Source organism: Lichenostomus cassidix, chromosome 3 (assembly GCF_008360975.1).
Source record: "Lichenostomus cassidix isolate B80296 chromosome 3, HeHo_3.0, whole genome shotgun sequence".
Lineage (NCBI taxonomy): Eukaryota > Metazoa > Chordata > Aves > Passeriformes > Meliphagidae > Lichenostomus > Lichenostomus cassidix.
Window position 1 is genome coordinate 71,532,608 of NC_139483.1, and position 25,734 is coordinate 71,558,341.

The 25,734-nt window shown below is 34.4% G+C and overlaps 1 protein-coding gene across 2 annotated transcripts in view; it reads left to right on the forward strand.

Moving 5' to 3' along the window:
• ASCC3 (activating signal cointegrator 1 complex subunit 3) overlaps positions 1 to 25,734 on the forward strand; it is a 249,666-nt gene that overhangs the window by 129,496 nt on the left and 94,436 nt on the right. For both annotated transcript variants that reach the window (XM_085056274.1, XM_085056275.1), the window contains exons 15-16: positions 22,104 to 22,295; positions 22,618 to 22,842. In XM_085056274.1, coding sequence (XP_084912400.1) covers positions 22,104 to 22,295; positions 22,618 to 22,842 — 417 coding nt within the window. The remainder of the gene's footprint in view (positions 1 to 22,103; positions 22,296 to 22,617; positions 22,843 to 25,734) is intronic.

The window sequence follows — 25,734 nt, forward strand, 5'->3', positions numbered from 1 at the left end:
CTACTTCACAGCGAGAACTGAAAAAAAAATAGAATAGTTAAAAGCATTGTATTCATTACTGGCCTTAAAAATATGAAAGCAATTACTAATCTTCTTAATTATCTGTCAAACATTTTTAAACTATTAGAAATTAATTTTTAGAGAGCATTCTTCAAATATTTAATGTGTAATCATTTGCGTGACATTTAATTATTTCAGAGCAATCCTAATTTTATTTTTGTTTTACTAATAACATATCTAATATTTGATATGCCATTAAAAAAACTATAAAAATAAAATGAGAATATGTATTCAAATACATTAGGCTATAATAAATGTCACACATATATTGAAGTTCCCTATTTGTTTTATAATTACTATATTTTTTTACTTTTGAAAAATATTTGCTAATTATCTCTCAGAGAAGGGAATGAAGCTCTCTGTATTTCTTCCATGGGATATTTTATTCAGCAATCCTGCTTGAAGGTCGGAGACAAAATTCGTGATAAGATATGGTCTTTACAATTGATGGGTTAAAGAAAAATGTGTTCTGTATAGAGTGATTCCACTGTTTTAATCAATCCTGAGCTGTGGAATTCAGCATTGTTATACAGATGGACACTTAGATTCTGGGGAGGCCTATTTACAGAGGGATATATTGTGAACAATAGAAAAATATTGCCTTCAGGTTCTTTAGCAGTATTCCTAGATATTAAAGTTAAGTGTTAACCATTGTAAACTGAAATAAAAAGTTGACACAGAAACAATAAACAGGAAGAAAATAGAAAATAAAAAGAAACAATAAACAATTTCTTTTTGCTTTTGCTTTTCCTGACCTTTAAAAAGGAAAACCACTTGAAGTTTGATGTATATTTCTATTACTATGATAGTTACTTTTTATGTGTCATTCTAGAAATTGCATTTGCACGGCTTTAAGTTTGTAGTCCTATTTTTAGTTTGCTCTTTGTACTCCTGTGTACTGTTTACAGTCTACTAGAATTTTCTAGTGTTTTCATTATAAATCAGAAGGTATAAAATACATGGTATAGATTGAATTCTGTTACCAACCATATTTGTGAAAATCACTCTCTTATCCAAGGATTTCAGACTTGTCTTGTCTCTCAGGCTCTGATAGTTACAGCACTGAGGTAACAAGTAACATTCTTCTGTGAAAAAATAAAATGGACTTTCCCCCCTGACAAATCTATGGGCTTGGTCATATATTCTGTTTTATCTATCATGAGTGTCAACTTGATATGCAACAATGCTTAGTTTCATCCTGTTTATCACTGGAAAGCCACCTCATGAATATTTGTTGTACTTCCAGAAGCTGCACTGCATTAGTAATGGATCTCCTAGAAGAAAAGTGGGTTAGCAAACCTTTTTCTAGAATGATCTCTGAGGATGCAAATACAGCTGACAGGGGTGCTGATGTTTTTCTTCAGGGAACTACTAAAACACATTTTATGCTTTTGTACCGAACTTTTCAGCTATTTCAGAGTTATTCAGGTTAAAATCAGTAATGGCTTTAGCCACTGCAAATATAAGATTTAGTACTTTTTCTTACTAATCCTCCATGGAAATGCTCTGATAAACTCTGGGATAATGTGTTGCCTATAGCATCCCCTTTCATTGTTGACAAAATTTCCTACTAAATACTAAATGCGCTTAGTAAGATCATTTGAAACTGTTGTGATATTTATAACATGATTAAACTTCTCTCCTTAAATAAAGTCTACCACAGTCTTCTGCAAGGTAGTGCAGTATTTGCATTCTGTAAATTCAGACCTTAAGGTAAATAAATTTGCTTAAATGTCTTCTTTATTAGTCCTTCAAAATATAGAAACTGAAATTCAAAGTTACATGGTTTAAAAGAATGTCTTTAATAGATAATTCTCTTTAAATCTAAGACTTCTTTTAAATGCCTGATTAAAATAGGCTGAAACTTCTTTCTCTGTGGGATATGGGAAGAATATTAGGCCAACAGAGGTTCCTTGATGTCAGGCTATGACACTGCTTACTGTAATAAGTAGTTCTAACAAGTTATTTGGTTGATGCTGCAGTCACAGGGGTTTGCACAGTCAGTAGCAGAATATGGTACTTTTTTTCCTTTAAAATCAGCCTAAATGTTGATATTACTGTAAAACTAACTTATTTTAAAAAGTGAATGTCAATTATATCTTTAAGGTATAACACTTCTTACTATTTTCCTATGCGTTCTTAGCTATTTCTTATTCTTACATAAGCATTTGTGATTTCTTTGTCCTTCCTGATATTGTAACTTTATTCTGGGCACTGAGAGAGAAAAGCCATGCAACATTCTCTTTTCCTTTGACTGTGAAAAATCTCCTTCAGTTAGCTGCTAGGATGTTTTAAGATGTAATCCAGATCAAAAAGAAAAAGTTTGCTCTGTCTTTTCCCAGTGGTTAGTAATCGATAGCTTCCCTGGATAAGAGGATTTCAACTGGAAACCTCATTCATTGTATGAAGCATATTTGGATATTGAATAGCTATCCGAATAGTAAAGAAACAAATTGGAAATTCCTATGACATTTGAGAGGGAAAAGAAAAAACAAAAACAGGATGATTTTTTCATATTCACAAGTTTGGGAACCAGGACTACAGTCTTTCTACTTCAGTAGCACAGCCTACTACCCACTTTTCATTTTTGCCAGTGCTTGTTTTCACCATGTGTAATAAAATTCAGGTGTATATTAAAAATATGTGAGGTATCTTGAGAGAATAAAGCTTCCTTTTCTTCATTTTGTTCTGTCATTTAACAGGTTCAAAGGCTGGCAATATCTGGTTAGTGGTGAGCACTTCAGCAAAAGAAATTATAGATAATATTAAAGTCAGCATAAGTGCTCTCTGCCCTGGCCCCTTTTCAGCCCTCCCCCAAAGAGCTTGGTTGCTTCAGCCTGTTTTCAGCTGCTTTCAATTCCTAGGAATTGTTCCAGGGTACAAAAAAAAAAAAAAAAGAAAGCAGCTTCAGCTTAATTTATTACTGACCCCTAGGTCTTGCTTCCTTTTCCAAAATGTCCCAGTTAGTTCTAGTTTAAAGTGTGTAACCTTATGGAATATGTACTCAGTGAGACTGTAGACAACAACATTTTTCAGGCACCTTTTCTCTATAAGATGCACCAAACCACCAAACCATACTGACAAATGGTTCTGATCACATGCAGTTTTAGTACCTTTGTATGGAAATCATATCCTGACTAGAAAATAGTGTTTAAAGAGATCCTATCTACTTGGGAATTCATTTGTCAGGAAATAATGTAGCTACAGTAACTATTAGTAATGAAGACTAATGATTGAAAAGTTAATAACAATTTCAAGGGTTTCTGCATTCTACACTGATAGTCAATGCCGCTTGTTGATCAGTTGTACTTTGTATTTCATGGTAATTATATTGTCCTCTAACAGGCTTGAGGCTGCTCTGTGATTGACATTCTTTTAGAAAATGTGTTTGATTTCTTCTACAGTAAATAAAGAAAGTAAATTTTGCAAGGTCCAGTGAATTTTATTTGATTTTAGTTTTTCCTCTACCATCACACTTGACTTATAAAGCTTCATCACAAAGCACTATTCTTCAGGGTTGTAAATGAAGGATGTAGTGTGTTGGTTTTTTTAAGTGGTTGGTGATTGCTTTAAAGATTCAGGCCATCAGAGAACACCCTTTGTAGTTGTCTTTACTGGAATAAAATTCAGAACAAAACGTGTAGTTCACAGTTATCCTGTAGAATAAATATATGTGCTTTCTTCTTGCTTGATGTTTTTCCTTCAGAGTATCACTGTTAACTGACTGTGTCCCTTTTGCTCCTTGAGGATTCATGTAATTTTTTTTTATATTGTAAAACAGTAAATGCATAGGATATCTTTAAACTGTGATTTTTAAACAAATTTAAGGGTTTGAACCATTATAATTGAAAAATACATTTTCATAAACACCTAAGTTGACAGAGAACATCACTGCAATATTGGAAACTATCTCACACTGTCTCTTTAAAAACCTGATTAGAATAAGCAAAAGTAAATAGATTCACCAAGGTATATTTAGATGCTCGATTGAGTTTTTCATTTAGAAAAATTATTTTCTTAAAAAATGGAGAAAAATATTAATTTCAGTTCATATTCTTGATTTCATTCATTTTTAAAATAAAAAAGCTTTTCAAATATTAGTTCCATTATGGTTTGATGGTATGTATATTTCAGTTGTCAACCACTTTCCATTTCCAACTCCCCCAAATACCACCATTTAGGCAGATTTGGTTGGGCTTTTTAACTATTCCTTTAGTTTATTTGCACAAGATGTAGAGATGATCAGAACTGGACAGAAGTGTTTTTGGACTGAAGCTGGCAATGGCATCTAATTAAAACAAATTGGGAAATAATGAGTAAAATAAGCACACACTTTGAAGACTTTTAAATGAAAGAGTAATTAGCAGCAAACATAAAGAGGGAGTGATTTCAATTGGATCCACATTCCATTAATTCCACATATTGAGAGTCAGAGATGCTATGGAGAAAACAAAATAAGTTTAAAAGTAATTAAGCATAGTTCTGGAAAGCTGTGGAGACTTTTTTAGAGAACTGCCAAATATTTATTGCCATATATTTCTTTTTCTAGAGTAAGTTGTGTTACATGTATAGCCAGTCTCTGGTTTTGGCATATCCTTTATATCTTTTATGGGAGCCTTGGTATTTGCAAGATTAGTTTTACCTTCTTTTATCTTGGTTGTTTTGAACTCGTCTTAAGATACTTTGAACTGGAATTTCAAAAGTCAAAGAATCAGAAGAATCCTTTCTTGTTGGGAACCATTGTCTTGGAGGAAAACATTTTATTGTATAAAGCCACAAACTGCTACACTTTAGAATGTACAGATACCATTGTATGCTACCTTTATCAAAGTAAAGTTATAATTTTAACTAAATTTGCCAAATCTCTTTTGAACAGCTCAATTATTGCAGAAGCTGTTTTATTATTGCATCAAAACCAACAGAAACAGATTATAGAGCATTGCCCAAAAAACCCATAAAAATCTGAAAAATTGTATTTTGATCCCACAACTGAGATTTTTTGAATGAACATCACATAAATATGCATTTGGATACATCTTTCTACACGTGCCATGTTAGTAGTTTTTGGCTCATTTGAGTAAAACACTAGAACTAGAAATTATGTATTATGCTAGTGGAAACCAGACAGCATCATGTTTTTGACAAGTGTAGAGTATACACAAGCTGGGCATGAACTATAATAAAAACTGGTAGTTAACAAAATTAAGCTCACTGTGTATTTTGAATTGAAAATAAAATTGCTAAAAATATGGCAGGCAGATTTGGAAGTATATAGTTTGTGAGAAGGTGCTGGAATAGTGCAAATAGGAAGACAGCAGTATTAGGAGGATTATGAATTTCAGTTCTTAACTATGAATTCTTAGAAAAATTAATGTTCCCCATCTGCATTCCACCTGTCAGACCTTCATCTCTGGACAATAGCAGTGCAAGTAGTTAAAGACTTTGTTTTAGCCAGCAAAACTAAAAAATGAAAAATTTTTAAACTTCTGGTACTTGAGAAATGTTAGAACATTGAAACATATTTGAAGCATTACTGAAAATACTTATTCATATGTAAGTTTTGCTGTATTGTGGTGGTTTTCCACCTCTGGAAGAAAACTACCTAAGGGATTTCAAAATTTTTTGCACAACTCGTCTGGTGAGTCTTTTCAGTGACAGACGGCAGAAATTATGAAAATGTGAGTCACTGAAATGGATGTGAACATAAGCAAACAAATTCCTTAAACATGGGAAGATATTCATGGAGCTTAGCAAGGGTTCTGGAAAAAAAAAATTAGCAAATAATCCGTGTTTCCCAGTAGATACAGGACTAAAACCAAAATGACATTTGCATAGCAAAAATAAATTAAAAAAAATTAAGACAATAAAAAAATATCTTCAGAGACGAAAAATAAATAGAGGTGACACAATAGTTGTTACCTGGGGAAAGATGTTATGTGCACAGCTGCTGATTGCCTGAACTCAGCAAGACCTGAAATAGTCCAGCCCTACACACCAGCAAAGTCCTTGTGACCAGAAAAGCTTGCAGCATCTTGGTTCTTTGAGGGGCAATGTTTGCTGTTTGCTGCTCAGTTTTCACTTATAGTGGGGTTTTTTCAAAATAAGGGAATGTAAGATCTTCTGTAAATACATAAAAATGTTACCTATTTGAGTAAGGATCTTGACCAATGTTCTTTAAGAGCCCATGTTGACTTCTGCTAACTGCTCTGGAGGATCTGTCCTTTTCTCTAGGGGATGTTGTATGATCTATGAGTGCTAAGACTCTGAGATGAAATATGAATTTGCCATGTTGCAAAACTGTCACTGTTGCTGTGTTTAAGGCTATGACCTCTAATGAGTAATTAATGTGCTAGGGATTCCTCTCTGTCTTTCTTCTTCTTCCAAGTAGACAAAAACTGTGACTTATAAATTTGGAAGTTCTAAAATATTGGGAACTGTTGACAAAATGCTAAAAACCTAGTACAGGATGGCAAACCCTGAGGTTCTTGAATTTAGAGTATCAAAAGCATTGCAAAAGCCTTTCAAAATTCTTTGTAATTATAATAACAATAATAATAATAGATGCTGAGGAATCAAAAGCCATTGCATCAAGGATGGAAAATGCTGTACATTTTCTTTCTGTGAGGGTACCTCTGACTTTGATATGCATGAATTTTGTAATCAAAAATAGAATTCTGGTGCAGAGTCTTTGATTCTAGTTATCACTTTTTCCAAGTATTGTGCTCTGTATGTTTATCAAGGACAACAATCAGAAATCTGAAGTGTTTGAAACTATTAATATTGTATTTTCCTGCTTTCATTTAAACTGTAGTATTGCTGAATAATTGAACAGAGTCCTAGCTGGTTTACAGTTGAAGGATCTCATTGGAAAACATACTAAAACTAATGGAAAATAGACTGTTGGCTTTGGAGTAAGCCCTAAGGACACAACTTAATACAGCACAAAATAGTGTTTCATAGAGAAAACACAGCACAGTGTTTAACTTTTTGCAGATGTGGATTTTCTGCAAGCTTTTGGAACTGAAAGGAAAAAGAAAATGTGAATTTGTCCCAGTGATTCAGGGATTTAAAACACTTATGTAGATACACCACTATTGCTTATAATTCTTTTAATGATCCCTTACACTCAGAAATTATTTTCTGGGCTTTTATTTGATAGTTATAGCTTAGTTAAAATGTGTTTGTACTGCCTTGTGACATTGAAAACATACTCAGTTTCTTCCTCCATTGGCCTGCAGTTACAAAACAGCTGCAGTATTATTTTCAGGTGTTCTCTTAGATTTTGTTCCTCTTAGGGGGCATATTTCTTGAAGTAACCACCAAGATATCTTGTCTAAGGAAAATATCCAAGATGAGTGTCCTAGGAGACTCCTGTGCTTTTCAGAGTTCTGTACAGGTCTACAGTTCATTGATTCAGCATCACATATTTACTGAGTACTGTCAAATTTACCAAGCTGACAGTCATAACCCTATTTATTTTTTTTTCCTAACCTGTTCATATTTCTTTAAATTTCACATTTTCACACTTGTGGGGAAAACAGATATTGAATGAAAACAGATATTTTTGTTACAAAAATAATTACGGAAAAAGGTGAAAGATGGCTAGAAAAACCCACAACTATTTAAAAGCCTATAAAAGGAAAAATAAAGTGATAGTTAACAACAAAAAATATAGTGAGGGGATATTAGAAAGATCTATAAGATTCTGACCATGTGCAAATTCATATTCTAGGTAGAAGCTTCATAATTTTCATCATGAAACAGAACTACTACTGGTAAATAGTTGAGAGCTAATTTAATCAAAAGCAGTAAAGCAGTATATAAGTAATTTCAGTTAGGTATATATGATTTACAACTATCAAAAGGGATTCAATTTTGGAAAGAAGTGACTACAGGAAAACGATGCTTGTTATAGATTAAGCCTGGAAGCCTCTCCGTTAGAATCTAAAGTATCTTCAAAATATTTTCCTAGTGTGGAAGCAAATGTTTCGGAGAATAAGGGAGGTGAAACATATCAGTTACCATGTTAAGAAAACAAAGGTAATCGAGATTTTTATTTCATGTGCGAGTAAATTTTCAATCCTGAGTATTGGGAGCCACCTTGTGGCCATGCCTTTTACTGCACATAAATGCAGCTGATTTATGGTCGCTCAAAGACTTTTATCCCTTTTTCTCTTCTGACCATTTTGAAGACTGAGAATTAAAAATAAATACACAAATTCCTTCGACTTCCAGGCATTTGCCTGAGGTGCAGCTCTCTTCTTGACCTGAAAGGTGGATTCTCTCCATTTGTATGAAATTTCTAAGTTTTTTTTTTATTTCCTCCTTTAGTCCTTTCCTTTTCTCTTCTTGCGTATGTCAACAGATGATCGTATAAAATGCCATACAGATTAGATACTAATATAATACTTTTAATGTATAATTTACTTGTGTAGTACATATACATATTTATGTAAGGTAATATAATTCACTTTTTCTTTAAAAAAATATAAATTCTTAAATCATGCATATTTTAGGAAGCTAGAAAATGTGATAGTTTTAAGCATTTATTTCTCTATGTCTGTTAGTCATTGTTTTGATTACCAGAATAACAGTTAATAGTAAATAAGAAAAATCAATATCTATGTGTTTCAAGCTTGCATTTGCTCTTATGAAATATATGTATGAAATTAGCTTCAGGCATCAGAACAGGAGTTAGTTGGAGGAAATGAATGAGGGTTAATTAATTACTCTTGAACACAGATTTGTTAAATGGCTTTATGAGTTTCTGGCTTTTTCTGAAGGAGAAATGTCAACATTTATTGTGGCTGTAAAGAGGCTGATATAAGTGTGGGAGTTCACCAGTTAAATCCGTAATCTAGATTTCCTTTAATTCAGTTTTCTGTTCTGTAATATAAAGTATATACAGTGTGTAATGGTAGAGGCTGAAAGAGTGTTAGTACTCTACAAAGCATTTTCTTTTGAGATTTTGAGGGGGAAGGAGTGAAATTCCTCATAAAGTTCATATTTACTTCTGGTATAAGTGGAAATCTCTTTTTCCCTATGACTGAATTTAGACTCAAGAATCTCAGATAATTTTGGGATTTCACAGTCAACTCATTTTATCAAACACAAAAAAGTCTATAATTTTGCTCTTAAACTAAAAAATAAACCAATAACTGTGGAAATTTGTATAGATAAGAAAAAAATCATTTAAGATCTATTATCCTTTTTCTTCTTAGGGGAAAATTGAGATTAACTAGGCATTAATCCCATTATTTGTCTGACAATAGTTTGGGAACATTTCAGTTAGAGTATGTTCTTATCAACTTTGTCACTTGGAGAAAAACTATTTGTTATCATACTTTCAAGTAGCACTATGACCTGTGGTGGGTCTGGTGATGCAAGACTCCGTGAATTTATTGCATCTTTTTATCCATCGTAAAGGAAGGGCTCTAGGAATGTAATTTGAGGGTTGCATAATTACATTTGGGGTTTCTAATAAGTCTGACGTGAGTTTGTGATAAATAATGTTCCCTGATTATGTTGCCATTGTCAACAGAAAGGATGTAAAGTAAGTCTCCATTCCTATTTTTACTATGAGGTTCTTTAGTTCTGTTATGTTCAGCATTTAAAACGTGGGATGATCTGATTAATTTTAATGTATGAGTATCAGAATAAGGAGAGATTAGTGTGAAGACAGATAATTTAAGTTCCAATTTACTTGGAATATTGAGTGATAATTAAGAGCTATTAGTGATATGTGCCATCTGGGAGTGTTGGGAAAATGCCACCTGAGTCAGTTACAATAGAAATTTGTTGCAATGGAAAGTTATTTGAGGGTCTAATTTGTCATTTATTCTTTCCAGGATAATTCTGGCTCATTAGTCTAAATTTGAAACATGCAGTGCTTTTCTGGTTAAAATTATAGCACAAGGGTTTTAGGAGGCTGCATATGGTAACTCCAAATATGTGGTGTGTCTGAGCTGCTGTCGTAGTTGGTGGAGTTCAGTGCACTTCAGGCAGTGGAGCCAAGAGGGTGCCTGAGTTCATCCATGAGGAGACAGGGGAGAGAGCAGAAACACTGCACAGGCTGTGCTGCCTGATTCCCCCTGGCTGTGCAGGGTGCTCAGGCTCCTCCTGCAGATGTGCAGATCTCTCTGTGGTCATGTACAATGTTTTAATCTCAGACTGAACCCTGCCACGTCCAGCTGCTGTCAAGTGGCCTGTCTCAAATGGTCACACAGTTGCCTTGCTTTCTAGAGCTATTTCTCTGCACCAGACAGCATTAGCCAGCCCTCTTACCTTCTGTACTAGCAGCACACAGATTAAACAAGTATGATGGAACTGTTTTATCTCAAATGATGCCTCCTCAAAGAACAAATAGAGCATGGAGTGTGTTATAGGTTGATCTCAAGAATGAAAGGGCTATGCCAAGAGTTATAAGTAATCAGTCCATTTCTAGAGATATTACCAGAAAGATTGTCTGATATTATAGAAAACAGACTCAGTAGGTTTCCCTCTAGCAAATGGTCACTGGGATTAGTAGAGATAAGACCAGTGTTACAGACAACACTGGTAGCCCCTCTGTTTCCATTCCATGTAAAATTTCTTTGACAACAGAATTGGCTATTCCTTATTTGGAGCTCAAAAATAGCTGATATCCAAACATAAAATTAACAGAAGGAGATACTTTTGTTGAATAACTTGAGACGTTTAGACTGGAATTTGCAAATTAAATATTCTTATATATGTAAACCAATTCCTAAAGATGAGTGATGATATGATCACCAGCTTTGCTTTTCAATATGAGTACGAGCCTGCAGTGTGCCCAGGTGGCCAAGAAGGTATCCTGGCCTGTATCAGCAATAGTGTGGCCAGCAGGACCAGGGCAGTGATCATAACCCTATATTCATATATGGTACCCTGTGGTGAGGACACACCTCGGATCCTGTGTTCAGTTTTGGGCCCCTCATTGCAGGAAAGACATTGAGGTGTTGGAGTGACTCCACAGAAGGGCAACAGACTTGGTGAAGGGTCTGGAGCATAAGTCCTATAAGGAGCAGCTGAGGGAGCTGGAGCTGTTTAGTATGGAGAAAAGGAGGCTTGGCAGGGCATTATTCCTCTCTACAACAACCTGAAAGGAGGTTGTGGCTACATGAAAGTTGGCCTTACTCCAGGCAACCTGTGATAGGACAAGGGAAAAAGGCCACAAGTTGCACCTTGGGAGGTTCAGGTTTGTGAGGCAGAAAAATTTCTTCACCAAAAAGGTTGTCAAGCATTGGAACAGGCTGCCCAGAGAAGTGGTGGTGTCACCATCCCTGGAATTGTGGAAAAAAGAATTGGATGTGGCACTTCATGATATGCTTTAGTGTGCATGGTGGTATTAGGTCAAAGGTTGACTTGATGATCTTAGAGGTCTTCTTCATCCTCTCTGATTCTGTATTTTGTATTGCTATTTATACCTTATGTTGTTTACATTCCTTTTATATACAGTATAGCACGATTTATGTGAGTTTTCAAAGTGCAGAATGAGAAAATCAAGCGCAACTAAAGTTTTAAAAGTATGTGTCACACTGATTCTAATTAAAAGTTTGTTCAGAGTGAAGGAGTCAAAGATTCTTCACTCCTTTTATTCTGATTTTAATTCATAATTCAGTATTGCCATCTTGCAACCACTGAAAATTGATATCCTGGTGATAACCCTGTAGTGTGCATGTGTTACATAATGCTCCAAACATGATATTTGCCTTGGCACTGTACCATGGTGTGTGGTTCAGTTCTTTACAGTCAGATCAAATGGTTGTCTTTTTCTAGGAAAGCTACTAATATATTTTGACTGGGATTGCAGTGTTAGTTATAGAATTATTTTATGTAGATAGTATTTATTAGCTTTCAGTCTTAAAGTAGGGAACTAACTTTTTTATTGTTATATGTGGTTTTACTTCAGCCTCAGTTATTTTTGTTACTTAAAACAATATAGAGATACTCTGTTCTAAAATGTTATTACTTCAAGTGGTAAATTATATAGGCTAGTATATATACTGATAAATATGTACACAACACTGCTTTTCAGGCAAAGGTTGGTATTGTTTGCTGTTTGCCTTATGGGGATTAGAGGTTTTGCCACCACACACACAAAACTCTCCTGTCCTTTGGTTGGTGGAGGGGGGATGCAAACCTGGCCTGGGCAAAGCACTTTGCAACCTCCAGAAATGGCCAATTGTTTTGAGTCACTAACCTTTAACTTTACAAAGAATGTCTATCACAGGCTGCTCTTAAAACAGGGCAGGGTGGTGAAATGAAAAGCACTTTTAAGGAGGCTAAATGCATGAAGGATGTAATGATTTGAACAGATATAACTACTAATTGTACAGAAGAATGCTAATATGATTAAAATGTTAAAGAAAATTAAGCTCATAGTGTGGCATCTGACACTTTTGAACAGTCATTAGCACTAATGTATGCAAGATAAGTAAACAGAGTGTGAAAAATGGAAATTAATGAGCGTTGGAGAGGGACTGTGCAAGCAATCAGCACAGCAGCTCTCCTCTCACCTGTTTTGTGCTGCTATGTACTGTGTAAAGTGAGAAAGTAACAATCTCCTTACCTGTTCCCATACCAGATAATTTACTCTTCACGGTGTGTTTGATATGTGAGACATTTTCTTGTATTTCCCCCTGAGATCTACCTGCTGTGTAAGACATTTAAAGTTAGCTTGATGAAGAATCTGTATATCCTGCTTTAAAAAAACAGTGTATGAATTCCAATAGCTTAACCATAGCAAGCTCCTCAGTTTTGCAGAGGATTTCTAATCTTGTTTACAAACCCCGAAGCAGATGGATGAATTAACATCAATGCAATTTTTTTTTTTCTCAGATCTCTGTAAATATGTTATAAAAATTACTTGAACAAGAAAATGAAGTATTCCTTTGCTCAAAATATCAGCCTTAGGTGGGAGGTATATGTGCTGGGTTATATAAATGCTTAAAGAACTGTTGATGTAGAAAACAGTCTTTCAAAGCCATGTTTAATTATACATAAATGTGTTAATCTCTGCAATTTCTAAACTTTGCAAAGCAATTATCTTGCAGGCTTCATGAAGTATCAAACAAAATATTAGTAAGTAACAAAATATTGGTACTATGAAGGCTGAGTTTGAGGGGAGGGGTTTTTTGAAGAGAGAAAGGTAATAAAACCTGATTTTTTTTTCAGTAGAGTTTCAATCTGCAAGGGATCTCAAAATTTAGCAGAGGTCTATGAGAAAACATCCTACATTTGAACAGGATCTGGGTGTAAAGTTAAGCTATATAGAGGTGACTGCACAGTGCTCCTTTCTTGCACCTGCTTGTTTCCTCTGGCAGCAAGCCTAGTAGCTGCCTCAGTTTAGCAGACAAACTGACTCTAAATTCCCAATTCTGCTGGCCATAAATTTTAGTAATATAAACCTTCTTATTCTGTCACTTACACTTTTGTGCCTTTTTAGGTGCCTAAAGACATCATGTCACCTTTGAAACCTATTTTGAATGATGTTCAATAGTCCACAGGCTTCCCAGTTCTGCACTGAAGTAGCAGAACTTGAGAGTAGCCTGCTAGTAATTTGGAATAAAACTAACAAAAAACACGACATCGTTGTCAAAGGTGTTAGTAATAATCAGATGACAATGCTTAAAATCAGCATAAGCCTTACAGATGCCATTTTTAAGATGCATTTTTTTGTCCTAAGGGTACAGTGGAAAAGTTTGTGAAACAGTAATGCAGTGAAATAATTCTGGGAGAGATGAGGTTAGGGAAATCTGATGGAGCAAGCATTTGAATTGAGACAGAGGCTTAAGGAGTATAAAATTCATCAGAAATCAGGTTTTATTGGTCTCACCACTTAAAGGTCTACTAGTTTCTTAATAGATCTTTTTTTGTTTGTTAGTTCTCTGTCAAATAAACCAAGTAATTACTGCTTAATATAATTAATCAGATGTTACTGTATGGACTTTGCAGTATGAAAATCCATAAACCTGTATGATCCTTCAAGTCCTTTACAGAGTTCTGAAAAGTGCTCATCTTGTGAGGTTTAACATTCAGCAATCCTGAACTACAAAGTTTGTTAAGGAATCCCTGAAATTCTTTTGTAACAGCAAAGGCTATAGGAGGAATAAAATGTCTTTAGTTCTGAGACTTGTTTAATATTAGCACATCAATTAAAAAAAACCCTTTATGTGATGCTAATTCCATAATGAATTTTTTTCTGGGTCTTCATGTTGCACAGGTATTAGTGAAAAAAGCTTGGGTGCTGAAGATGGTCTGATGTTGCAGTTTATTTATGCTTTTTTCTTGTTAAAATGCAAGTTACATAGTTCAAGTTACTTATAATTGTGATATTTTTTAGTTTAGGATTTTCTACTACTTTTATTGACTTCTGGGTTTTTTTATCGTGTCTTCTTGGTATTGTTATGCTTATTTTCCATACTGTGTAAGGCAGAAGTTAGAAAAGTGAAGAAACCAATGCACAATACCAAACCAAAAGACATTTACTACTTAGTACTCGTCTATCTAAAAATTACTTTCTTGGTTTAAGATAAACTTCAGTTTTTCTTGGTCATATGTAATGATGCCATCCTACAATTGTTTGAAAAATATATAAACTATGAATCATAGTGCACATTTCCAATTACCTGTAAGAACTGTGAGAAAATTTCCAGTCTTCTGCAGAACTCTCAGTCTGTTACTTTGCATAGCTGTGAAGTTTAGTGGACATTTGTGGTTTAATATCAAAATGAAAAATACACTTAATATTCACTAAATATTTTTCTTGCAGGGTTAATAATATCTCAGTCAGTATAGCCTTCAAGGAGGAGTTCCACTAAAAATCATTATGATATGTTTTAAGTAAGCTGCAGCAGTGTTGGAAAGAACTTTAAAAGACATTCTGCTTTCATTTTTTCTGGCTAAAAATACATTTGGTGCTGTCATGGCTGAGCAGAGTGTCAATTTTGAGCATTACAAAGCAGAGGAGGTGTTCTCAAATATAACAAATATTTTTGTAGACACCATGCAGTATCAGTTTCCTGTTGAAGCAGAAATATTGAAATCTTTGCACAGTTAAGCAATAAAATGTTTAACTAGGTCTCCAGAGATTGTCAGTATTCAAAGTGAAACCAGTAAAAATTCATCCTTGCATATCATCAAACTCTCTCTTTACCAATTTCTTTCTATGCTGTGTATCTTCCCTACTGGCTAGTTTTATAACACCATATTGAAAAGTTCTGCTGTCAGCAAAACAGACCAAGATTGATGTTTTTTTCATCTTCGTGCTCCAAGTGGCTAACAAATATGACAACAGAACTTACTGTCTCAAAGGCTGGAGACAAATAGATATCTTGCTGTATTTTACATGTTTCTTACATCTGTTCCCAGAGAATTTTAAATTGGTGAGAAAGAAAATAGATTTTGACTAGAATGATTTTGCATGCAATTTAAAATTATGATGTCATACAATTAACTCAATCTTAATTGATGTGCATTTTCATAAACTGAAATGTTTTGACACTTGTCTTAGTAAGATTTGAGATTATTTAGTCGCAGATTGGTGTTTGCTGTGAGGTCCAGATTTTCATCATACTGAAGCAGTACAGAAATGTCTCTATATAATTTTTATTTCACTTGCTATACACAGTAGAAATATGCTTATCTTTGTACAATATATGAAAAATCTTGTTATTTTCTGAGCGGTGGTGCTTAAACTGGGTGATTATAATGAACATTTTCTTTCTGTCTAAACCTACTGCTGGATCTGTTTTTCATTCTAGGTTCTTAAACACTTTTGTCTGCGAATCAGTAATTCATTCAGTTTTAAGACAGGCACCACAGTCTAGCTTGAAGTGAAATGTTATGTTACTTTGCTCCACATTATAAAATTCTTGCTCAAGTTGAGGTAGTGTATTGTCTATACAAACAGCTCCTTTTTTTTTTTGCTCTGTAGGCCTTTTTTGCTGGGCATTAACTGAGATAGTTTGAAACTATGTCTACCTCCTCAGTGACTTGTTGCAAATTCATCATTTGTGTGTGGTCAGGCTTGCATTCATTTTTCTTTCATTCTTGGCTTGTCTGGCTGGCTCAGAAATGCAACATTTTAAACATTATGCTACATTTCCTTAGCTTCTCTGATCAGTGAAGTCTGTAAACACTTCTGCTTTATGCATTATAGATTATAGATCTGAGGAATCAAAGATTACATTAAGTGTGTACCTCTTGCTCAAGGTTTTTAATCTGAATGCTCTTCTTCCTTTTACTATAGAATATTTCATTCTCTAGGCACCATATAACTTTTCCAATGAAAAAAAGATGGGGCTGCCATGATGTAACAGTGTAAAAAAGAACACACTGAAAAAGGCAAGACATTTCTGGACACCATACCAATCCCTTCATTAACTGTAGTTATCAACTCCCTAAGGTACCTGGATGAAACACAACCTTTTGGAATAAACAGGTTAGGATCAGTGGTAAGGCCAGGGCAATAGAAAAAATGTGCCAGAAATTCTGCTTACACCTCCTTCCTTTGTGAATCAAAAAGAGAAACAAAGTATAATTTATAGGAATTATTTTTAAAATGCTCTGATTGGGGCAGTCCCACTACTCTCCTTTCTTTCTCCTTCGGAGGTGTTTTTAGAGCACTTTACAGAGCTTACTGAGGTGATATCAGTAAATTGATCAGACAGTTACTCATAGGTTTAAAAAATTCTAACTTTAATACAGTGAACTTAAATCGCCAGAGGGAGACAATTAGATTATTGACTCTTCTAGGAGAAATTCAGACTGATTCACATTTGTTTGCTAGAATTACCATCTTCAAATAATGTCTTACCAGGTACCAACTAATTATATCCCAGTAAAAGAATAAGTGTTGAACAGAGGTACTACTTCAGGATAACTATACAAAGTGAATAGTTAGATACATTAAAAAAGTGAAGATGTAGAGAATGAGCTTGCATACTCATTAAGTAGAATAGCATATTGGGCAGCCTGCATCCCTCCAGAAATTATCTGCTAGGTCATGCATGTCATCTTGGTGAGGAAAACTCTTGGTAGTCTTTTGACTCTTCACAGGACCCAGCTGCAGGGTGAGCAGTCAGTGAAGCTAATTCTGCTGTTCCAGGAAAGAGCAAAAAGAGTGATCTTACTGCTGCCCCATAAAATGCCACTTTATCCTTGACCTAGAAACAGCTGCTGATAGCTTAATTATTGTATAGACAATACAAGTAGAATATTAACACCTGTAATTCATAAAAGGACAGTCCTCAAGAAAAATCATTGTAATTCAAGTGCATATCTATTTTCTCCGTTTAGATTCCAATCTGTATTTCTCTGTACAGTTGTTGTCATAAACTGTCAGGTAGTATTACTTCTTATCTTTCATGGTTCATTATTTTGTGTAGGTTTCATATACTTGTCTAACTGTATATTAAGGAGTCTCATGTTTTTTCCGTGTAATAAAAAATTACTGTATTTTGAATTCATTCTTATAAAAAACAACTTCTTATGGTTTTATTTACAATATCCAAGTTTTGGTCTCTCCCCTTTGAAACAGCAATTGCAAACAAGAGTAAAACTTTTTCATACATAGATAAATTAATATGCAACATGAATGTAGTAAATTCTGAAGAGCAAAAATGGTGAATGATTATGCAATCCATTGATAATTTCTTTCTGTTTCTATCATACCTAGGGTTTTTTTATATGTATGGAACAGGAATCAGCCCATGCATGGACTTTTCAACTCTGCTTTACTCCTCCTGCTTCTGTCAGCTGACCTGTACTTCTGGAATAGATAGACATTTTTCCCATCCTACCCTGATCTCATAAATTTTGAAAGACAGTCAGTATTCTTTAAATGAACCAGCAGAGCAGATTCAGCAGTATTAGTAATATGAATGAGGTAGAAAATGCTTTTGTCTTGCTGGGACTTAAAACAATTTAGGTCAACCTACGAATTACATTTTCAGATGTCTTCAGCAAAGTTACAACATAGTTACTTTGGATATACTTGAGTTGTATTCATCACACAGCAGTAATGCTAAATTCTGACTGCTGTTCATTGAAAGCTGCAGCAGAAGATCTCTTACTTCATTTGGTGTAGGTGTCTGTGATGTCTGTGCTGTCTGAGCACCGACACTCATCAAGTGAGGCTAATGAGGCCTCAAAATTAAGAGCTGCTACTTTGCAGGGTGTCGGGACAGTGCAGAGAATGGAGGATGAGAGTAAATTGCTCAGAATTGCTCAAACCAGTGAACAGATATAATGGTGCATTCTGAGCAGACTGCAAGTGCTGCCCTATTGTGAACTCCACAGAAGGGAAATTACAATGATTGAGTCTTCTGGTCATGAGCATGAAGTTTGCTATAGTAAGGAGATCGTGAGAAAAATGCTAGAATAGCCCGTGCCATTTCTGTTATTGAAAGAAAACACATGAGTCAAAACCTGTGTTATTAGTGGGAAAAAACATCCAAATTCAGAATTTCAAGCAATATCTTAAAATGAGGAAGCAGAAAAGAAAAATGAGTAATCTTCAGAATGAAAAAGAAATTATCTTAGCAGGTAGCGATGATCTACTTTGTTTCTCCTCGATGAGTGTAGCAATTGGAGATTTAAAAAAATCCAAACCATCAATTCATGTTAAAGAAGTAATTTATTGGCAGCTGCTTCTCATAATCAAGCTTTATTGCTCTTTTTTACTTGCTTTTTATATAAAATAAGAAAAAAGGTATCAATAGACTTTTGAAAAATTTCATTCTTTAGTGCGCCATATGAATATTTTAAAGAGCATGAAGCTTATAGTTCTTATGAATGATGACATCTTTGTGATACCAGATACATGAAAGGGGTAAGAAAAGGGTGTTATCTTTTATAAGTCTGCTATAAGTAGAAAAGTTGGATTTTTTTTTTCCTGCTATGTATGCATCATTTCTCATTAAAATTAAGCAGGACATTTTTCTATTTCTAATTGTTAAGAAACATTTTTAATGTTTCTTAATCAAGAATTGCACGAAATTCAAGACATTTAAAGGGGAAATATAGGTGGCAGCAAGCTAAACTGGGAATTTATTTAACTTATACTGTTTTAGATGCACACACACATGTAAGCAAAGGTCATAAATCTACAGCCCTCTTGAGCAATAACAGAGGGGAAAGAAAATCAATTCTAATCAGGAGACCAGTGCTATACCTCATAATAACAACTTCTCTGTACACCTGAGGCACTTAGTAACATTTTGTATAAATTTTACGCAAAACCTTTTTGTTTTATTCTGTAATAGAGCAAGGTTGAAGCAATATAACTTTTTATAGGTTCACTTCCTTTATTTAGTAGTGCTTGATTTTGTTGTCTCTGCAACAATTAAAATCCAGATTAAGTGCAATAGCCATGCACCTCGCTGTCACAAGAGTTTAAAAGGTTTGTTTGCAAATATGCTGCCATTAAATGATACAGTGTGAGCAATCTTTCAAGCTATCACTGAGATACGGGAATAATTTTTTATTTTATTTTCTCAAGTGTGACTTTGTAAAATTGGATTATGTCATTGTTCTTGAATTAACTTGTCTTGTATCTTTGTAAATAAAGTGAACACAAATTTATGGAAAGAAAATTAATTCCATTTCTGGGCAGTTAATAGAATCAGCCAGAATAATTAGCAATTTTATTTCCTCGGCATTTGTTTTATTCGTATGTCAAAAGTGAGCTGTGTTTTTTTCATTTAAAAAAGATCATCATCTTCTGTCTTGGAAAAAAATCTATTTCTTGTATTTCTGACCTGGTTGCTGTGTAACCTGAAAGTCTAGCACTTCATAGATCCAATAAATGAACCTGTGCATAATAAGTATTTCATAGATGTTGGTTTAGAATGTGTGGTAGATTTTAGAACTATTTTTAGATTTTAGAGCATTTTTATTCTTTCTAAATGCAACCAGGTGGATACATTTGGGTGTACCTACATATTTTTAGACAGTTGATTAAGCTTGACCTTGTAAGTACTTGAATCATGGTCAGACTAGCACTGCCATATCTTAATATGTTTTCTGTCACAAACCTTTCTCCTTCCTCTTCCTTTTTACTATATTCACAAGTTCTTTTCTCTTAAATTGATGAAATTCTACTTCCTAAAACCATAAATAAATAGTTTTCTTCTAAATGTAGTACACAATTTCACTATTCTTAGTTTTCCACTCGTATATTCCCGTCTTTCAATACATTAAACAACATAAGAAATCTAGTTACAAAGGTATGCAATTTTTAAATTGTGAGGATTTGAGACCAAGATTCTGCTGTTTTAGCTAAGGTTATAATATTTAAAGTGTAATGATTTATATTGAATAATTATGCTTTCTGGAAAGTAGATACTTAAATAAATATAAAATAGGCATGTGACACCAATACAAAAAGTTCTACTAAAAAGTGATTTTTTTATGATTGTTTGATCTCTTATTTAAGAAAAAAATGAATTCATTGTTAAATGCTTGCACCAAGTTCCAAATATAATCAAGAGAAGTCCAAATTTCTGTGTCACAGTTATTCTCAGGTTTGCAGCTGGAGTGAATTTTTCACAACCTTCTGTGAGTTTTGTTGTTGATAGTCAATAAAGGCAAACCTTGATGCATCTGTGCTCTTTATGAAATATTTGTTTCCATTTGTTAGCTCATGAAGAATAGGTTTCATGAACTGCAGGGCCCCTTTATCAATTTATTATTTATTCATCTTTAAGCAGTACAGCAGTTAATTAAATTTGCCAAAACGTCATGTGTAAAAGCTGAGTTTGATTTCCTTTAAATGAATGGTAAATAATTACTGCAGAAGCAGGAAAGATCAGATATTGAGAAGCTGGATAATTGAGAAACTGAGAAATGTGTTTTTCCTACAATATTTTTCTTTTCATGTCCTCCTTTATAATTGCATTCCCATCTCCCTATTTATTTCTGTGTTTGCAGAGATTTATTGTTCATGTTTGGCAATTTGCCAGTACTGTGAACCATGTTTTGCTTTGCTTTACCCATTCTGTATCCCATAAATCAACTTTTCGGTGGCTGTGTGTCAGGAAATGGTAAAGAAATGTGAAGATATAATAACATCAACAATAAAGACAATAATAATCTAATTTTATCTAGAATTAATTCACTATAATATGCAAGGCTGAAAATATAGCAAGAGTCAAATACTACTTAACCTTCATGTGGTTTATGGAAAAGTAGAGATTCTGTGGAAAGAGATAAAGAAATATGGTTTAGAGAAAGATTGGAGTCATCATTACCACAACCCTTTTGGTATCATATTTATCAGCAATTGGTTTTGGAAGGCACTTAGTGCAGCAGGTAGGAATGTGGAAGAGACAAGCGGAAAATCAGAAGTATTTGTGGTAAATCAGGAAAGTATATTAGTTTTTCATAACTCAGAGTCAGTGTTCAGTCGAGATGAAGCATGATAAAGCCAGCACCCAGAAATAATGCTCACAGACCTCATACCCTGCAGGAGGCTGGAGAGTTTGCAGACTGAGATCCCAGACTCCTGTGTATGGGAAAGGAAAAATGAGGCATAAATGAACAGTTTGATTGCATACTATGAATTTATTGATTCAGGCAGTGCTGCAGCACTGCAATGGCTGCTGGTGGGGAAGGGTATCCCCTCCTTAATGCTGAGTATAGTGTGTGCCTTGCTGCCTCAAGCCTGTCCAAGCTGCCTGCACAGTCTGAAAGAGTTGCTTTTAAGGAAAAGTGATGAGTTCTCAGTTTCACTGTTACTCATTGTTGGTTAAGTTGAATCTCCATTTAAGTGAAACTATACTTTTGTACAATGATTAAAATTCTTACAATCTTTTAAACATTTAGATGTATTTTTGAAAAAAAAGTATAGAATAATCAGTTTATAGAAAACCATCACAAACTGACATTGATGGAAAGTCCAACATTAATAGAAATAGTTTCTTTCTTATGAGTCATAATAATATTCACATTTTTTCTTTTTTTTTTTTTTTAGTACTTGTGCTGTAATTAGAAGTGAATTGAATTATTCTTGTCCATTCCAGGTACAGAGATCCAGAAATAAGCAGTTACGTGAGCTGTTTCCAGATGGATTTAGTATTCATCATGCCGGAATGCTGCGGCAAGACAGAAGTTTGGTTGAGAACTTGTTTTCTAATGGACATATCAAAGTCTTGGTTTGTACAGCTACACTTGCTTGGGGTGTCAATCTGCCTGCTCATGCTGTTGTTATTAAGGTGAGAGCTTCCCTACTCTGCAAGGGGTTATCTTTCTTAAAAGAATCCTGTAAAGTGTAGATAGCAAGATCTCTTGTGAGTTTTGGGCCTGGAGGGGAAATATCTGATTGACTTGAAATGTTATTTATATCTCATTAAACTGATTCTCTCCAGTGGGAGTCTAGTTTGTATAGTAAAGATTTAAATATATCAAAGATTATGAAAGGATTAGTTAAAGTACACTTCTGAAATCATGCTGTATTTGCCTAATTTCAGTATTCAGCTCATCAGGATTATATTCATGTGTATTTATGTTAATTTTTATTAACTTTTCCTCAACCAGGGAACACAAATATATGCTGCAAAAAGAGGCTCCTTTGTTGACCTTGGAATTTTAGATGTCATGCAGATATTTGGTCGAGCTGGACGGCCTCAGTTTGACAAATTCGGAGAAGGCATCATTATTACAACTCATGATAAACTCAGTCATTACCTGACTCTTCTTACACAGCAGAACCCAATTGAAAGCCAGTTTCTTGAAAGCCTTGCAGACAACCTAAATGCAGAGGTAACCTTTGATATGTTTAGCGAAACTAGCAAACTTTAAGGTTTGATATTATTTGAAACAAAAATGCGATATTGTCACACAATAAAATTTTCATTGTAAATATTTTATTATTGTTAGTGCCTAGGTGTGTATGCTTAAGTGGAGTGAGCTGTTACTTGTGTGAAAATGTGGGGCCTTTTAGAAAAGGTAGTAGGTATTCAAACTAGGATGAAGGATCAAAATACCATTAAGATAAAACTGTAGCAATGCAGCATTTACCTTTCAATCAGAAGAAATTTTTTAGAATTTAGTAAGTATTCTGCATAACTGAAAACTAAAATCCACAAAAAAATTAAAGCCTGTTGTCGCTGTTGAGCAGCTAGCAGAGTAAAGAGGTCAGTTCTCAGTGGCAAGAAGGAAAGACCTTTATTGTTTTGATTTCATCATATATATAGAGTTTTCAAAAGTCACCCAGATTGGTCGGCCAGAAGCCTTCCCCCAGGCCTGATTGGCCAGGCCTGCACCGTCCAGATCTTGGGACACTGTTTTTAATAACATCCAAACTTTATCTTTATTTATAAAACACAAAAAGAATTCTCATGGGAAAAGCCTGTGCTAGCCACAGCCTGTCTTTCTGTATACAAACAACTTCACATATTTGACTGCAATATAGGAAGAATAATGGATTTGGCTTGAACTTTTTTCAAAGGCGCTGGACATTTTTTCAATTGAAGTCAAGGAGTTTGGCTAAACTTAAATGTCCAGTGACATAAAACTGGTTATCACTTTGGAAGATGTGAGGTTTATTTCATTTATTAAGAAAAACATGCTTTGGTCCCTTTAGCATGCTTGTTATTTTGTCTATACAATTCTTACATATTTGTTTATTTTAGCTTTTCATCACTTTTGCAATTTTCCTATTTTTCTTTCTACCACAAAGAAAAGAGAAAAAAGAAATGGAAGGCAAACGTGTAGTGGGCAGATGTATTGCTGTCAACCGTTTCTTTCTGATAACATTTAATGATCCTGGAGACAGACACCTATGAATATTCTCAAAGTGAAACTGGATTCATATTCAGATATCTAAAACTGCATATTTGCAGCTTACATATTAGCAGTAAAAATTTGCATTCTAAAGTTGGTTGTGAAGGCCAGGATTACCTGTGGTTATTGTTCAGCACCCCAATAAAATCAGGAGAGAGTGATCTGGTCTTGGGATACCCTGTGCCTTTTCACTAGGAAAGAATCCAGCCAGATTTCATAGAAGAGCTTTGTTTTTGGTTTTTTTTAATATTAGAAATTTAGTCTTTTTTTTCCAATTTTGTGTAATGGTAGTGTTATCGGGAAACAACAGTGTACTCATGGCTTTAAATTAACAAAGATTCTATAACCGCAATGCAGAAGCTGATGCAGTCAGAATTTTCTTAATCACTGTGATAAATGGTTTTTAGTGGAAATAGCAATGGAGTACAATAGTGTAGCAAGGGCATGAGATCAACATATGTGATATTATTCTTCTGTCACAACATGCAGGAAAAGTTAGTACCTGCCAGATTACAGGTAATCAATGCTATGAGCACTGACAAGGAGATATTGTGATAGCGTTTTTTGGAAAGTAACTTTATAATTTCCATATAATTGGAGTCTAAATTTCTGTGTATGCTGATCTGATCTACATTAGTGGAAAACTCTGAGAAGGATGCAGGTGGTTTGAAAATTGTTCTGTTTATCTAGCGATGGCTATTCCAGTAGGCTCCAGCGTTCTGGAAAAAGAAAAAAAAAGAAACATTTTAAAACATATGCCATCATATGGGTGAGTAGATAGTCTTAGGAAGCACATTCAATTTTGGTCATCTTCTGCCCTCGTAGTAACAAAACACTGTATAGATACAAAATATATGGGTTTTGACTGATTTGTTAAAGAAATTAAGCAGTATGTTGTTGACCACTGTCATCTTCTCTATAACAGAGCCTGTTTTTAACACCAGGAAATCTGCTCTGATGTATAATAAAATAACAAATTGTAAGGGCAGAATCTGCTTTTATTAGAAGTCATTCAGGAAATCCAGATGCTTATTGTCTACAATTCTATACAGAGAAACAAATTAAAGGCCAGGAGCATTGCTGCATTGTTTAAAATCTTAATTTATTATGGACACATCAGAAGCTGAAAGAAGGGTTACTAAAACGAAGACAGCATGTTTCCACAAGAATATGAAATTGCTTTTGTCTAGGCCAGGTCTCTTTGCAGAAACAGGTAGATGGTAAGAATTATTCAGATATTTGCAGTGATATAGTGTATAATCCTAGCCACACAATATCTAAGTGGGATCCAGAGCCTTGAATTTTATACCTAGACTTATGTGGCTCAGGAGAGAAAATCCGGGCACTGTTGCAAAAAAATCACAGTATTTCTAATCCCCATATAAAAATTAATTTTCTAGAAGCGGAAAATTTTCAGAGAGGATGGGAAAAGGAATAAATCAGCTTCTGTGAAAGGAGCACACCAGTTTTTCTGTAAGATTCAGGAGAAAACAAAGGCAAATCAAATTATGTAACACAGTTTTGTGAAGTAATAAATGATATGGCAAAAGTTTGCATCTCTCCTGGGACAAGAACCAGGAAGTTTTGGCTAAGATGAGCCAGTGGCAGATTTAGAAAAAAAAATGTGTCAGCTGGGTGGTTAGGCTGTGGAACTCTCTGCAGGGAGCTGTTTCTAAACAGAAGAGTATTTTAAAAACTGTCCAGAAATTTAATAAAAATCCATTTAAGGATATCAACTGCAAAGCCAATACCTTTAGCTAAAGACCTTGAGATGCAATAATTTCAGAATTTGGGGCAAATTTACATGATGCTTGTTTGTCATTGCTGCCTTTTGCCCTTCAGCACTTGCTGTTACCTAACCTCAGAGAC